This window comes from Prenolepis imparis, unplaced genomic scaffold (genome assembly GCF_030444845.1).
Source record: "Prenolepis imparis isolate NDT839.2.m4 unplaced genomic scaffold, iyPreImpa1.0 SCAF_10, whole genome shotgun sequence".
NCBI classification, from domain to species: domain Eukaryota; kingdom Metazoa; phylum Arthropoda; class Insecta; order Hymenoptera; family Formicidae; genus Prenolepis; species Prenolepis imparis.
Window position 1 is genome coordinate 13,698,244 of NW_028141168.1, and position 16,371 is coordinate 13,714,614.

The 16,371-nt window shown below is 34.6% G+C and overlaps 1 protein-coding gene across 4 annotated transcripts in view; it reads right to left on the minus strand.

The window, feature by feature from the left end:
• LOC145941311 (retinal guanylyl cyclase 2) overlaps positions 1 to 16,371 on the minus strand; it is a 49,723-nt gene that overhangs the window by 11,046 nt on the left and 22,306 nt on the right. For all 4 annotated transcript variants that reach the window (XM_083047369.1, XM_083047368.1, XM_083047371.1 and 1 more), the window contains 8 exons: positions 15,594 to 15,757; positions 12,243 to 12,369; positions 11,158 to 11,310; positions 5,760 to 6,156; positions 4,060 to 4,358; positions 2,445 to 2,547; positions 1,830 to 1,932; positions 698 to 886 (listed from right to left, as the gene is read on the minus strand). In XM_083047369.1, the coding sequence (XP_082903495.1) occupies positions 698 to 886; positions 1,830 to 1,932; positions 2,445 to 2,547; positions 4,060 to 4,358; positions 5,760 to 6,156; positions 11,158 to 11,310; positions 12,243 to 12,369; positions 15,594 to 15,757 (1,535 nt within the window). The remainder of the gene's footprint in view (positions 1 to 697; positions 887 to 1,829; positions 1,933 to 2,444; positions 2,548 to 4,059; positions 4,359 to 5,759; positions 6,157 to 11,157; positions 11,311 to 12,242; positions 12,370 to 15,593; positions 15,758 to 16,371) is intronic.

The window sequence follows — 16,371 nt, forward strand, 5'->3', positions numbered from 1 at the left end:
AAACGATTAAAAGAGTTTATGCGATAAACTAAACTTTCTAAAGATAAACGATTAAAAAATTACATTCTTTAGTTACTTTTAGATGAAATATACTTTAATAAAATTTTAATTTAATGCTTAGTTACACAAAGATATATAGTGGAAAAATAAAAAAAGTAATGTAAAAAATGTTGATAGTACTCGATAGTTTTGTTAAACAGAACGTCTTCAAATTGGCCAGAAAATCTGCTATTGAAAAACTATTAGATATTTTAGGATACGTGTATGTATATTAGAAACTGATTTTTGACGTTTTATACAATTTTTGTTGACGTTTTAATAGTACGTCAATATTTATTAATATTTGATTGATTTTTGTTATTACATACATATATAATAAAGAAATCAAATAGTAAAAAATATTGACGTACTATTAAAATGTCAATAAAAATATATGTAAAACGTCAAAAAATCGATTCCTAATATCCTTAAAAAAATTTCAAAAAAATCATCAATTTTTTTGCCGCCAAAGTAGATTCTCACTCTAACTCATTAACACGAAAACTCGATCAACGCAGATTGAAATGTGGAGCGAAGGTAACAAATAGAGAGGCGCAAGGACAGCGTTAAGCGAGTATATTATAGGACAGCTGCGACGAACGCAAAAAAAACGATGTATCCAGAGTGCAGTTATATTGACTGGACTAGGTATACTCACGTTATACCTAGCGCGTGGATCCTTGAAGAAGGTGTGACGCGGTATATTTCCGCCGCCGGCCTGCAAGTAAGGCCTCAGGGAGTTGACGCTGCCTAGCTGGAGCAGATCCGGCTTTTCGACCTCCGGTCCACCGAATTCCTGCAGCTGCTGCAGCCAGCAGCACAACATCGCTTCGATACCCTCGTCTACCTGAGAGCACGCGCAAGCCGAGTGCGATTGATCGATTTGTATAAAATTGTTTTCACCGGAAAGGATCGAGCCACCGAATCTGATCATTGATATAAAAGAGACTGTCAAGAATATTCTTTCTTATGCATTTTATAAAGCTTATCTATATTTGTTTTATATATTTTTTTGCAGCAATTTTAATCGTAAAATATATAGGCAAGAAAATTTTTCTCAATGAGAGAAAAAAAATTTCCTGGAAATGTGGCCCGTTTCAATCATGAAATATTCATTGTATTTGAGAATATTATTCTTGAAATATGAAAAATACAACGTGAAAAAATTGTTGACGTTTAACTGGGATAGAGTAATGATTAAAGCTCGTTTGGTGGTTCAATTAAGCGCAATGAACTAGTGTCACGGTGACATTTAGCGCTTTTATCGGATATTTTTTGCTACGTAAACCGATAATTTAGGAGCTCACACGTAGCGACCGGTCTCGCGTGAAATATACGGTCCATATCAGGATCGCAACAACCCCTCTCGCATGAAACTGCGTCATATTAAGAAGGATTTTTCCCTCAAGAGGAAAAGTTAGTTCGCAGTTTGTGCTAATATGATTTCACGATCCTGACCTGATAACAACTGTGAAAAATTGCTTTCGTTTCGGATTAAGGTTTTGGCGTTTGTAATAAAAAATAAATACCACGGACGTTTTACAACGTAAACTTGCTGTCACGCCAGCACAAGTTATCTAACAGCTTAGCGACAGATCTTAATTCTTTCCACATCTCTCTCGAGATATTTCACGGAAGAGCGATTAAAGACGTCGAAGAGAGAAAACCATGAAAAGGAGAGAAAGTCAAGTAAATTTACTGGTAATTCTACATGTATATGGATACTTTAATCTCTTTAGCGACGTTAGAAGGATTAAAAGAGAGCTCCTGGGCTTAGAAATTCCACTCACCGTTCTCGAATCTACTGGAGGCACTTGAGGAAAAACAAAGTCCGATGTCGTTAGGATGATTTTATATGGGCCCTTGGATATTCTTTTCTTAAGCAACCGTTTCCTAAACAAAGATATTAACATATCTAATGTCTTTATTTATTAACATAAAAATTTGAACATCTTATGAACACTTGTACGTAATTCTAAACGCTTTAGAATGAATTAGTTTAATTCAAAATTAAGTGCATTAAACTCTATTTAGTGTTGAACAAATTTTAAATATTAAAAAATATCGTATTTATTAAGAAAATTTATTATATATGAATGCCTTTTGCCTTTTCTTATTTATATCATCCCTATTGAATGTTACAAACGGTGCTAAATAATTTTAAATTTTAACTTAAAATATATCTATTAATTGATTTTAAATTATTACAAACATATCCATTGATTTTGAGATATCAGAAAGAACTGTAAATATTTATGTATCAGAAATAGGAGAAATACGTTTACATGCATACATGCAACAATTGCGACAATGGAAAGTGAAAAGGTTAATACATGATTACTTTCTACGGTTTACCTGCGGATAAATAATATGATGTATAACGTATATAAAGTGATTGTGCTTACCGAACTATAATCCCGACGGCGATGGCGACAAAGGTGAACAGCAGCGACCCCAGAATAATAGCTGTGATATGTGTGGTACGGAAAGACATGTCGGCCAAGCCATCTGTTAAATAATTAATGCACTGCATTAATCTTTACGGCATTATCGGGCGATATTTTCGGATTCGAGGGAGCCGTTTATCGATTCCGATCGGCGGTGAAAAATACGAAGGGAAAGAGCTCGTCTCCTTCGTACCTTTTCCCTTTCCGCATTTATCCTGTCCTATTTTTGACAGTATCTTCTACGGTCGTATCGCACGAGCATCGTGTGTGTTAGACAGAATTTATTAAATAATAAATAAGTTCTTTAATCGTTTCCATGAGATATACATAATACATACCATATTAATTATTACGTTATTAATTATAGTAACTTATACCTCAACACGAGCGAAATTTCATTTTATAATTTATGTATTTTTTAAACACATTTTTCAAGAGCCGTATTTCAGAAATGAACTATTTCTAGGCACATATTTATACAAATTTTTTTTTGTTTTAATCTTGGAAATCCGCTTAAAATTTTTAACATTTTTTAAAAATATTCTGTATATAAAGCCTAGTCTACAATGGCAGTAAGCAGTATAGAGTAAGCAGTAAGCAGTAAGCAGTATGAAATGGGAATTGCCCATTTCGTTACTCCCGGTCTTTATATCCACTAAAAACAGTATACTCTCTATTCCTACAGCCTTGTTATTGCCATTGTATACTGTTTTTAGTGGATGTAAAGATCGGGAGTAACGAAATGGGCAATTCCCATTTCATACTGCTTACTGCTTACTGCTTACTCTATACTGCTTACTGCCATTGTAGACTAGGCTTAAGAACGCTAATAACTATTTTTATTGTGACAGTGCGAATGAATAAAATTGAATAGAATGAATTGTGGTCAAAAGTGGTGAAAAGTATGAAAAATGTAACAAATGCAAAAAAATTGTAAACTGCATTTCTTTGTGTAGATTTATTTATTTATGCAATAATATTTTTATTTAATTTAAAGATTTGTATTTTCAACAAAAAAAAAAATATTTCTTTTAGCATAACATAAATAAGATGTTCTAATTCCTTTCATTAATATTCAGATTTTCTTCAATATAACAAAAAGAGAGGAATTTACTTTCATAATTATTAAACTAATTCACTTTTCAAAATTATGATCTTCACTTTTTTGCATATATAAAAAAATAAAAAAAAAATAAAAAAAAATCTTTCTGTTTCAATCTGTAAAACATTAAAACACTTAATTAATCCACAATTCTTATCTTTATGTTAGTGGTATCGAGAGTCATCAAATTACTAAAATATTCAATAACTAATTTATGTTACTATACTAACTGCGGTTTTTTAAATTAAAAATATTATCCTTAACATTTTTTAAAGTTATTTCTGATAAGAAATGATAGCGAATAACGTTAATTATTATAGTGCACAGATATCTGAACATCGAATCGTAATTTCGAGAGAAATATTCGCGAAATTTTCCGATATTCATGCACTCATGCTGTTAATTGCGCGATGAAGTTGTAGGATTGAGAGAACAACGTGTTTGTCATCGATAAATCTCTCGCGTTCTCACCCGGGCAGTCGGCGTCGTCGTCGCAGGACAGCAAGTCTGGCGCCTCGAGGATGTTGAGAAATGTCACCGGCGTCAGCTGTTGGACCTGCAGCCGCTGATATCCCTCGACCACCGCGAGAATCGGCTGCCAGCCGAGGTCGATACGCCAGTCCAGCAGAGCATATGTGTACATTTTGTTGTTGTGGGCGTCGAGGCTGCTGTTGTCGCGCGTCAACACGATCAGCGATTCGTTCAATCGATCGAGCAACGACGGGGCCGCGTAATCCTGCGTACCGTTGAAGATCTTCTTCACGTCGTACCTGCGTTAAGAAACTGTCGGTTTGTCTGCGCAAAGACTTCCCGAGGCGACACGGCGTCGCGACGCCCCTGTACCATATCGAAGATGTTTTCCGTGAGTTAATCACGGGGCGAATTACACGGATCGACGCCCGCAATTAATTCGACCCGACGATCCGACAAGCATTTGTATTATAATTTCGAGATCGTCGAAGGTGGAACTTCGTAATTACGCGCCGTTGTTGCCTCGATCAAACGAGGGAGAAAGTCCCCGGATTAAGGTCGACTCGCTTAGTCGATTCCCTGATAATACATACATTCCACCCAAATTGTTCATTGAACGCTTGTGTTAAATAATTGATGAAACTCTGGATAAAAGTGTGACTTATCTTACGATCAATCAAATTAATCGGCACGCAAATTTAAAATAAAAAATATATTTGGACGCGTTTTTGATCAGTAATTGTGTTTTAAATGCTTGTCAAATACTTGCGTAAAAATCTACAATGCTCTTTAATATATGAACGTTATTTTTCCAGATAATGCACAGATATTTTGATACAATATTTACAATACACGTGCTTTACACCAAGGTTATAAATACCAAGACTATATATACTTCAAAGCTATGCGTCTAATCTTATTATAGATATTTATTCTTAAAGATGTAAGCCGGTGTTTACTGACTATCCGCACGCTAACATTTTTTTGCGAATATTCCAATAAGGATCTTTAGAAGTCTCTCTTAAAAGGATTTTCTACGCAGCGTGGAGTTTTTGCTATTATAAATTTTCTAGTATTTATAGCCTTCCTTATCGAGTACACGAAGAAAATAAGCTACAAAAATATTCTGAACTCTGGAGCAGCGGGTGATTAATTACGTAATTTCAAACGTTAATTAATTCGCTAAATCGACTGCAAGTTATTTATGATCCGCTGTAATCTGTATGCATTTAGGAATTTCTTAACGACTTAATCGCTTACTGTCATTATTAATTACAACTAAGATGCGTTAATTTGTTGATGACAAAATATATATTCATGATGCATTCATGAATATTATCAGAATATATCAAGAATGGATAATTAGGCAGATATTTCTCGCAACTTAATTATATTTATCTCAGATCGCGAACAATGGCAATTCTTTATGTAAAATTTAACAGAGACAAGCTAAAGTAAATTGTAAGATTCACGTTTACGCAAATCCAAGATACCAAAAAAATTAGAATTTTATAAGATTAACAAATAATTAAAAATAAATTTAATTAATTAATTAATTAACTAATTAAAAAAATAATTTGTAAGTCTCGATAACCTTTGTCGATTAATTTCTATGAAGCGTCTGAAATTGTATTTAAAAATGACTTAAACTCGCAACATCGACCATTGTCTTCGGGTTAACGTCATTAATAACTGATTACCTCTGATCGAGCGGTGCGACCGCGAGTAGATTCTCCATCGTGTTGCTGCTGAGATTCCTCGGCGGGAAGAACCTTCGCGGGACCTCCTGTACCCTCCGCATCCTTCTCTCGTCGTTCTCCAAAGTCGCGTTCTCCAAAGTCGCGTTCGGGCTGGCGCGAGTTACATTCGAGGTAGAAAAATTGGAAGACTGAGTAATCGCGGACTGGGCCAATGTCGTCGGATCGATGGGGAGCGAGGTGGACGGCGGGCTCTCATCTCTCGGAAGAAAAAGGTCGATATCCTCCGTGTGGATCATCAGGATGACGGAGTTCTGGATGTGGGTTTGCCACGCGATGTTGAGCTCGATCAAAACGCGGCTTGTCATCTCGTCGAGCAATGGCAGGCAAAGTACCGTAGCTGGCGAAAAGAAAAAGAATTTGATTTGCCTCCTTAGATAGGTGACGATAGAGAAAATATAAGGCACGCGAGAGTGAATAAATGACAAATCTAGATGGATACAGGATTTCTGAATAGCAATTTAATTATATATAAGGATATAATAATTAACAATAAATTATTTTTAAAAAAGTTCTAAACGATAAATAATTATAAATAATAACATATATATATATATATATATATATAATTTTCATTATTTGATGCTATTATTTCTAATTATTTATTAGATGTTTAGTGATTTACGATTTTATGAGAAGATAAATGTAAATAATATGTTATAATATCTTATTCTTGATCACACACACACACACACACACACACACACAATATTATTTGACAGAAATCAGCTGATAACTGTCAAAAATATAACATATTATTTAAAATATTATTAAAACATGTTATTATTTTAATTTTTATAACATTATTTTCAAAATTAATTAGCAAATTAACGCTTTAATCAGCTAATTTCTGTAAAAAATATTAATAAAGCGTTAATTTGTTAATTAAATTTTAAAATAATATGTTAAAAATATTAAAATAGTAATAAATTGTAAATATATAATATGTAATACTTGAAATTCGATTAATATGTTTGACAGAAATCAGCTGATAAGTGTCAAAAATATTAATCGAGTTTAACGTATTTTATAACATATTTAGCGGTAATTTGCTAATTAAATTTTAAAATAATAATATGTTATAAAGTGTAAAATAATAATATGTTGTACATAATATGTTATAATGACCTATCTGCAATTAATATTTTTTGACAGAAATTAGCTGATAACTCAAAATATTAATCGAGTTTAAAGAATTATGACATATTATTTAAAACATATTATTGTTTAAATTTTTATAACATATTCATATATTAAAAATTAATTAACAAATTAACGCTTTAATCAGCTGATTTCTGACAAAGAATATTAATAAGGTGTTTGTTAATTAAAATTAAAAATAAAAATATTGTACAAATTAAAATAATAATATGTTTTAAATAATATGTCATAATTCTTTAAACTCGATTTATATTTTTGACAGTTATCAGTCGATTTCTGTCAAAAAACATTAATCGCAGATAAGGGATTATAACATATTATTTACAATATATTACTATTTTACATTTTATAACACATTATTATTTTAAAATTTAATTAACAATTTAACATCTTATTAATATTTTTTGTCAGTAATCAACTGACTAAGTTAATTTGCTAATTAATTTTTAAAATAATATGTTATAAAAATTAAAATAATAATATGTTATACCGAAAAAGTATACAACAGCAATACTCTGGTGTCTGACTGGCACTGCCAACTATAGGACGCGCAACACGTCAAGGTCGTCAAGGCCGTCAAGGCGGACTGTCGACGCGAGCCCAGCTGAGCCGAGCCGAGCCGAGCCGAGCCGAGCCGAGCCGAGCCGAGCCGAGCCGAGCTCCGACGTCACGTACGCCGCGACCACCTGCCATTACGACTTTGCGACCTTGGTGTGCTGCGCGTTCCATAACTGGCACAAGCCTGTCTGTTGCTACATTAGGTGCATTTTCGGTTCGCGATCAATGTTTGCGTGCTCATCGCCGGTCCGCGACAGTACGAGTGTGAGTTTAGTGTTTTTACGTACTTAATTATTGTACAGATTCGATCGCGTCGCGAAATCGTGTACCTATATCGTGACCGCGATCGCACGGGCGGATCGAATTACCGTTGCGCTTTCGACGCGAATTTCCGGAGTTTTTCGGCCTTGTCGATCCAATTTCTACGTCGTTGAATTGTGATATATAAAACATAATGAAATGTAGTGCCCATTTCGTGGAATATCGGCGATTCCTAACCTAACCTAACCTGAGCGCGTCGCGGAGGAGTCGCCGCATCATCGTCGTTCGATGAGGCCCTCCGATAAGTGTGCCTTGAAAAAAGCGGCGACGCGAATACAGAGCATCGGTTTTATTCGCGCGCGAATAAGCTCTCGTGATTCTCGCGTTTTACCGAAACGCGTCGAAATGTGATATTTAAAATCCGGGCGTCGAAGCGCGTCGCGAACGAAAAAAAATAACGCGAGTGCAAGTGTTTCGAAGCTTCTACGAGGAGGAGGAGGCCCAGGGTGGCATCGGGCAACGGCGGAGCAACTATATGGTGAATTATTTATTATTACTATTTTTACTATTAAACTCACAATGTAAATAATTTTATTTTTCGAAACATCTCTCAATTATTTTAAATTTCACTATATAATTTTCATGTATTTATGTTACAGTTTACAGCTCCCCCCCGTTGCTGCGCATCGTATCGACGTGAAGTAGTCGCCGCATCATCGTCGTTCGATGAGGCCCTCCGATAAGTGAGCCTTGAAAAGAGCGGCGACGCGTAAACAGAGCATCAGTTTTATTCGCGCGCGAATAAGCTCTCGCGATTGTCGCGTTTTACCGAAACGCGTCGAAAATGTAATATTTAAAATCCGGGCGTCGCCGCGCGTCGCGAACGAAAAAAATAACGCGAGTGCAAGTGTTTCGAGTGAGTGCCATAAAGGAACGGTGCGGAGAGAGAGAGAGAGCGAGGTCGGTGGCCTGGGGAGGCATCAGGCAACAGCGGAGCAACGATTGGGTAAATATAATTTATAATTTATTTAACTTTTCATTTGTTATTTGTGAGATTATCTATTTATCTACGCCTACGCGATAATGATTCAAATTAGAATATTTAATAATAAATATAATAACTTTTAGTAATTTAATAATATATATGTGTAAATACAATTTCTACATTGTATTATATTTAAGAGATATGTAGATATAATTATTTATGTAATGCGCGTACCTAGATTCTTTTACTATTAAATATTTTAATTAAAATACTTAATAGTAAAACTAAATAGTAAACTATTTTAATTTAAATATTTTTTATAATTATTTCTATCTTTCTTTAAAAAATATTTCTTTGCAAATTATGTAGTTTTTTTAATATCTTAAAGTAAATAGCAACAGTTAACTATGCGCATAATATAATAATTTTTTGAAACATGAAAATTAATATTTAAATTTTCAAATTAATTTTAATATTTCAAAAAATGATTTGAAATATTATAAATGATTTAAATATTTTAATAATTGTTTTATATAATATTTATATGTTTATATTTTACAGATTAAAACATTGTCTACAATTCCGCACATCAAATTGGTGAGTGTTAAATTATTTTAAAAAATTTTAAGGATGGGTAGAGAAAGAGCGCGAGAAGAAGAAAGGGGTAAATTGCGGAAAATGATATATCGGCCACTGAGTGACCAGTCGAGTGGCCATTAAACTTATAACCCTTATACAATATCTTACAAGCTCTTTCACAAGAACATTAAAGCCGGGAGGGAATTTAATTAAAATGTTATATGGGAAATACCAGAGGTGTAGAACACACTATGACGAGACTAATTAATATATTGATTAACCGAAGACACAGGCGCTTCCTCTTTTGTGCGATCGCAGCAGTTCTGAAACACATGTGTTGCGATAAACGAAACGCGAATTTCTGGCGCAACGATTAAGTCGGATCTTCCCCTTCGCAGACAGAGTCATTATCCTCGAGGCTTTATATATCCCACATACCCTATATTTACATAAACGATGCAGTGTGATTGATAAATAATTGCCTTCTCACAGGTCTTACTTACGTACTCGAGTGAAATGCGGTCGCTTGAGGTTTATTCGTCAGATTGAAATTAATTAAAGCGAGCTCTCTCTGATTACATCTCATACTGAGCGAGATACACATTCGTTCGAGTTCCTGAAAGGAGCGTCGCGCTACGTCGTTCTATTACTCGACTCATTTGCATTCACAAGAGTACACTGTACTGGACGTTGTAAATTGTCGCTAACTAAGTTGTTCCCTCGCTTTCTTCTGCGGAGGCTAGGAGATTTAATGGTTTAAAATTTCAACCAAGTTCCAATTCACAATTCGCGTAACCCCGAATGGTTCATACATAAATGTTCTTCCCTTTTTCCTCGTACATATTGCAGTCGGAAAGATGGTTGCAGGCGGGTTTTAAATATGGCTGTTAAACCCGAGGATTTATAGTTTATACGGGAGCTATGACAGGGAGTCTTTACGTACGACGAAAAGATTTAGGAAGACGTCGTTAACTTAAATCCTCTATAAACACGTACCCCGTATGTACGAGCAAATCTCTCGGATTGTCCGTACTTTTGCTGAGAATTTTGCTCGCTCTCTCAATTCCCATATTCGCGGAGCGAATAAAAGATTTATAAACAGCAGTAAATAGATTTCTGCTGAAATCCAATTCTCAAAAACATGTAAACAGCAATAAGCTCGTCTGTATTGCGATGTTACGTTCGTCGTACTTTATTTGTTTCCGCGGGTATAAATATTAATTTTCAAGCGGATTAATTTATTCTTTTTCCTGTTTTTAATAGAGACGAGAGAGATAATTACCGGACGCGGGATTATTGACGGATTTTTTTTGATAAGAAATCAATAATTTCGAATAATTTCTTTGCAATCTAAACTGACTGCTCTCTGTTTAAAAATTGAAAAACCATTGATACTTTAATCTATTAGCGAAGAAAAGAATCGGCTTTCGGGGATTGATCGAATTAAAGTCAGACGTCCTATGTGAGATCGCAATCCGAAACGAAAGAAACGTAATTAAAAGATTGAGCGCCGAATCCCCTTTGATAGACTTCAAAAGCAGATCATCATCAATCTGCGTCGCATCATGAAGCATTAGAACTGCACATAAATGTTCTCAATCACGAGTTGCAGGCAAAAGGACAAAAGGGACTCTCTCTCTTTCTCTCTCTCCCTCTCTCTGCCACGAGACGAAGCCATTTAATTTTAATTCAATTCGGTAGTTTTGGCAGTTTGGGATACATTCGGCACGGGCGGGTGTAAGTGCCGGATAATGCTTGCGAGTTTCCGCGTAATGGGATTAAATGTGCGGTACTTACCTCGTCGGGAGACGCTGTGCATGGACCTGAGTATCTTGCGGATCTGCTCGAGGGTGGCACGACGGGGTAGAATTAAGTGATGCCGCAGAATCACGCCGATCCTCCGAAACGCGTTGATTACGGCGCGGTCCAGACTGGACCACGGCTCGCGATCTGCGGCAGCAAGATTAAATCTCGTTAATCGACGGTTTCGCGTCGCATCACGTCGTCGTGTGATATGCGCGCATTAATATTCAATATACGCGCGCGTCCACACTACGCCCAATCGTATTTTAATAGATTGGGGGAATCGGGTTGCGTTTCGCGATCCATTATCGTCCCGATTCTCTCTCTCTACTTCCGTATCGTTCGCTCGTTTAACAGACTTTTTAATTCGCCCTCGATTCCGCAGTTTAATTGCGACCTCGGAGGCCATACGTAATTTTCTCGTGTAATATAGACGTTGAGATAAACAAGCTTTTTCTCTCGGTCGTACGTTTGATAAAGAGTCGACCAGCAAAATACATAATTTCCTTTGTAAATAGCAAGTTAATTAAAACGTTGGAAAATTTTAATCAACTGTCATAAGAGTTATTTTTATTGGAAGTATAGATTAAATTTTGTGAATTTTTTTTATGAGAAAAATAGAGAGAAGAAGAAAGCAAGAAAAGAATTATCGTCACGTTTTACGTTTCAGAGCGAAGGATACGAATGTACTACAAATCTTATCTTAGTTTTCTTATCTTTTTATCTTAGTTTTTCTTTCTTCTTCAATTTCCATAAATTATATTCTCAAGAATAATTCAAAGGTAATTTATCTTCTAGGAAATAACACGCAGATTACTTTTTATTATCTTTCATAAAACTTTAATTTTAAACCTTTAACCAATTAAAATTAAATAGGTCAAAAAACTCTATTAAATTATTAATATAAATATTAAAAGTAATATAAAAAAGTACTTTATATCACTTATATATGTGTAATGATATATACACATATATCACTTTATATTACTTATATTTAAGTATATGTTTTATTCACTATCCGTTTAATAATAGAAATGCATTTATGCGAATTAAGATTTGAGTGCTATTCGAAAATTTACCTATGCCAATAAGGGTCGCTGTCTTCCATTGCAAGTGCAGAAATATTTCCGCCACGGCATTTGCCATTGACGGCAATGACGGAGAAAGCCTAATTATTGACGATAGATCGCTCTCCTTTAAATCTCTCTGGAACATAAGTTATCAATATTCATGATCTTCTTAAATTCTAATAAGATACTTTATTTTTAATCTTTATAGCGGGGATCTATTCGAAATCAATGCTACCCGAAGAAGTAAAAGTCTTCTTTACAGAAAAATATTTGTAAAAATTATTCGGATTTTATTTTTACTCCTTTATCTTTTTTCCTTTTATTTTTCAATCACGTTTCTTGGTAAAATAAAACTCGAAATATTCTTGCAAACTTTTTGTTCGATATTATTTTATATTATTTTATATATTAAAAGCGATTGTTAATTTACTAAATAGATGGAAAATTTACTTTGCTTTTATCTTTTAATTAAAAAACTGCTCCTGAAAAGGTTAAATGTAACGGATAGGAATGGACGCTACGGAATTTAATTCCGTTTTCAACCAAGTCGAATCAACGAATATCTGAAAATATACGTCAGATACAGTGATACGAGGACATAACTGTCGCCGTAGGAAACGCGTAAAAGATCTATGAGCAGATCAAGGCAAGCTTTTCGTAGAGTGACAATTTCGCCAGAAGGTACTTTATTGATGATGAAGTTCACGGCCGATTTCGGAGAGGAAATTTCCCGAAGTTGTATATATTATTGAAAGATACATCCCTGATACGTGATAGAATATAACGCGTCGGTTTGCCATTCTAATTGAAAACGATCAGTAATTGCATAACTTACGCCAATTAGAAAACTGAATATAACAGAAAATTAACATTCAGATCCAAATCAAATTCGCTCGAGGGGCGACTGTAAAATTGGCTCTTTCAGTAGAACCAATTGCGCGCGCAGAGAGACCGAGGCGAAATTTACTGGCTCTCCCAATTTCGACCCGGATATTACGTTTCGCGTAATTATTTACGTGCACACAAATTTTCATTATTTGTAACTCCGCCCCCTCCCGGGTAAAAAAAGTACGGGTTGCCGAATAACGTCGCGCTACTTTACGGTTTGCAACGAACGTGGACGCAATAAACGCGTCGCGAAATTTGCACATTTGATTTTTTCCCGTCCGATTTTTTCCGTTCTTTATTTCGCACCGGAACGTGATATATTTATGCAACGATGCAAATAATAAATTTAACACCACCGGATCAAAGTGCGATACCGATAATCTGGGAAAAATATACATTCGGATTTTACATACGAAACAATTTTCATTGATTTAATTAATTTAATTTAATCCCTCTTTTTAAAGTAAAAAAAAAAAAAAAACAAAATTCATCAATAAGTATCATTCGACATCGATTCTTTCTATTTTCTAAGTTATTAACAGTTTCATCACGATTAAAGATCGTCGAAATGTCTAAAAATGGCTATTTGGCTAAACTAGTGATTTAAGTCAATAATTGTCAGACTCACCTTTAGAGAATTTTTTATTACTCCGAAATAAAATTTTGTAAATCTTTATTATTATAATTTCGCTTTTTTAAACGGAAATTGCAATAGAATAGTTTTATTCAAGTGTCAAGTTTCACAGAATTATGGATATACGAAACAATTTGCATCGACTTAATTTCTATGAAGTAAAAAAACAGAACATAATCCAATAAATGTCATTCGGAACATCGATTCTTTCTATTGTCTAAATTATTAACAGTCTCATCACGAATAACGATCGTTGAAATGGCTAGAAGTGACTATTTGGATAAACTAGTGATACAAGTCAATAATTGTCAGACGCGCCTTTAGAGAATTTTTCATTACTCCAACATAAAATTTTGTAAATCTTTATTATTACAATTTCACTTTTTTAAACGTAGAAATTGCAATGAAATAGCTTTAGTCAAATGTCAAGTTTTACAGAATTCTGTATACGAAACAATTTGCATCGATTTAATATCTCTGAAGTAAAAAAGAAACAAAATATACACAAATAAATATTATTCGGACATAGATTCTTTCTATTTTCTAAGTTATTAACAGTTTCATCACGAATAACGATCTTTAAAATATCTAGAAACAGTTATTTGGATAAACTAGTGATCAAAGTCAATAATGATCAGACGCACCTTCAGAGAATTTTTCATTACTCCGAAATAAAATTTTATAAATTTTTATTGTTACAATTTCGCTTTTTTAAACACAGAAATTGCAATGAAATAGCTATAGTCAAGTGTCAAGTTTTACAGAATTCTGCATACGAAACAATTTGCATCGATTCAATATCTCTGAAGTAAAAAAGAAATAGAATATGCACCAATAAATGTTATTCGGACATCGATTTTCTCTATTTTCTAAGTTTTTAACAGTTTCATACCAATAACGATCATTGAAATGTCTAGAAATGGCTATTTGGATAAACTAGTGATGCAAGTCAATAATTGTCAGACGCGCGGTTAGAGAATTTTTCATTACTCCGAAATAAAATTTTATAAATCTTTATTATTACAATTTCGCTTTTTTAAACATAGAAATTGCAATGAAATAGCTTTAGTCAAGTGTCAAATTTTACAGAATTCTGTATACGAAACAATTTGCATCGATTCAATATCTCTGAAGTAAAAAAGAAATAGAATATGCACCAATAAATGTTATTCGGACATCGATTCTTTCTATTTTCTAAGTTATTAACAGTTTCATCATTTAAAATGTCTAGAGACAGTTATTTGGATAAACTAGTGATCAAAGTCAATAATGATCAGACGCATCTTCAGAGAATTTTTCATTACTCCGAAATAAAATTTTATAAATTTTTATTGTTACAATTTCGCTTTTTTGAACACAGAAATTGCAATGAAATAGCTATAGTCAAGTGTCAAGTTTTACAGAATTCTGCATACGAAACAATTTGCATCGATTCAATATCTCTGAAGTAAAAAAGAAATAGAATATGCACCAATAAATGTTATTCGGACATCGATTCTTTCTATTTTCTAAGTTATTAACAGTTTCATCATTTAAAATGTCTAGAGACAGTTATTTGGATAAACTAGTGATCAAAGTCAATAATGATCAGACGCATCTTTAGAGAATTTTTCATTACTCTGAAATAAAATTTTATAAATTTTTATTGTTACAATTTCGCTTTTTTAAACACAGAAATTGCAATGCAATAGCCTTATTCAAGTGTCAAGTTTCACAGAATTTTTTTGTTTCTCGAAATTACCGGAAATGTACCTCAATCGCTAACTATCGTCGGTTTAACGCCTCCGATAATTGTACGAACTGTTACGACCATCGCCAGTAAACGTGATAACACTCACCAACGGACAGGTCCACGTGAGCAACGGTTTATTCCCGAGATGCGCGAGTTTCGCGGCCACTTCGCAGATCGAGCTGTCGAGCGCGGCTATTACCGCCTTCGTGTTGCTCTCACCAATAGCGTGGATCAGCGCGCCGAGGCCCCCAGTTTCCGTCTCGCACGTCACTGGAAATTAATTAATCCCAACTATTAGTTCTTCGCAAAACGACGATCGGAGAATTCACTCTCGTACTTTGAGAACTTGTTATCGCAATGCGCCGCAAGAGAAAAAGAGAAAAAAAATATAGCAAACGAATGACGTATATTGATTGTATGACGCAATTTCCGATGAGGGTCCGCGGGTTGACTCTCGATTCTGATAAGCTCACTATCTTCCTCCATCCAAAATAATAACGAGGCAATTCTATCTTTTTCTATCTTTTGTTCGTTGCAATAGACACTTAACAACATCGAATTTGCTTCCTGTTTGCCTCGTCGCGTCGTATTGAAGCGAGATTCTATTCAGACACACACGTATCTTTGTATAAGTGCATGTAATCGTTTATGTCTGCGCGACCGTGGGCAATTGTGTAAGATATAATGGAGTCGACAACACGGAGAGCGCTATTAGAGCGTCCTGGATATGGATCTCTCGTACTGATACCCGAGGATGACATATCCGATCTACCCTTCGTGATCGCGTGCTCTCGCGAAGGAAGCTCGAGTTCGCGGCAAGGGCCACCCTCGAGTATCAGTTTTATGTCACGCGGATCGTATTATATACCGGATGTGCGCGTTGC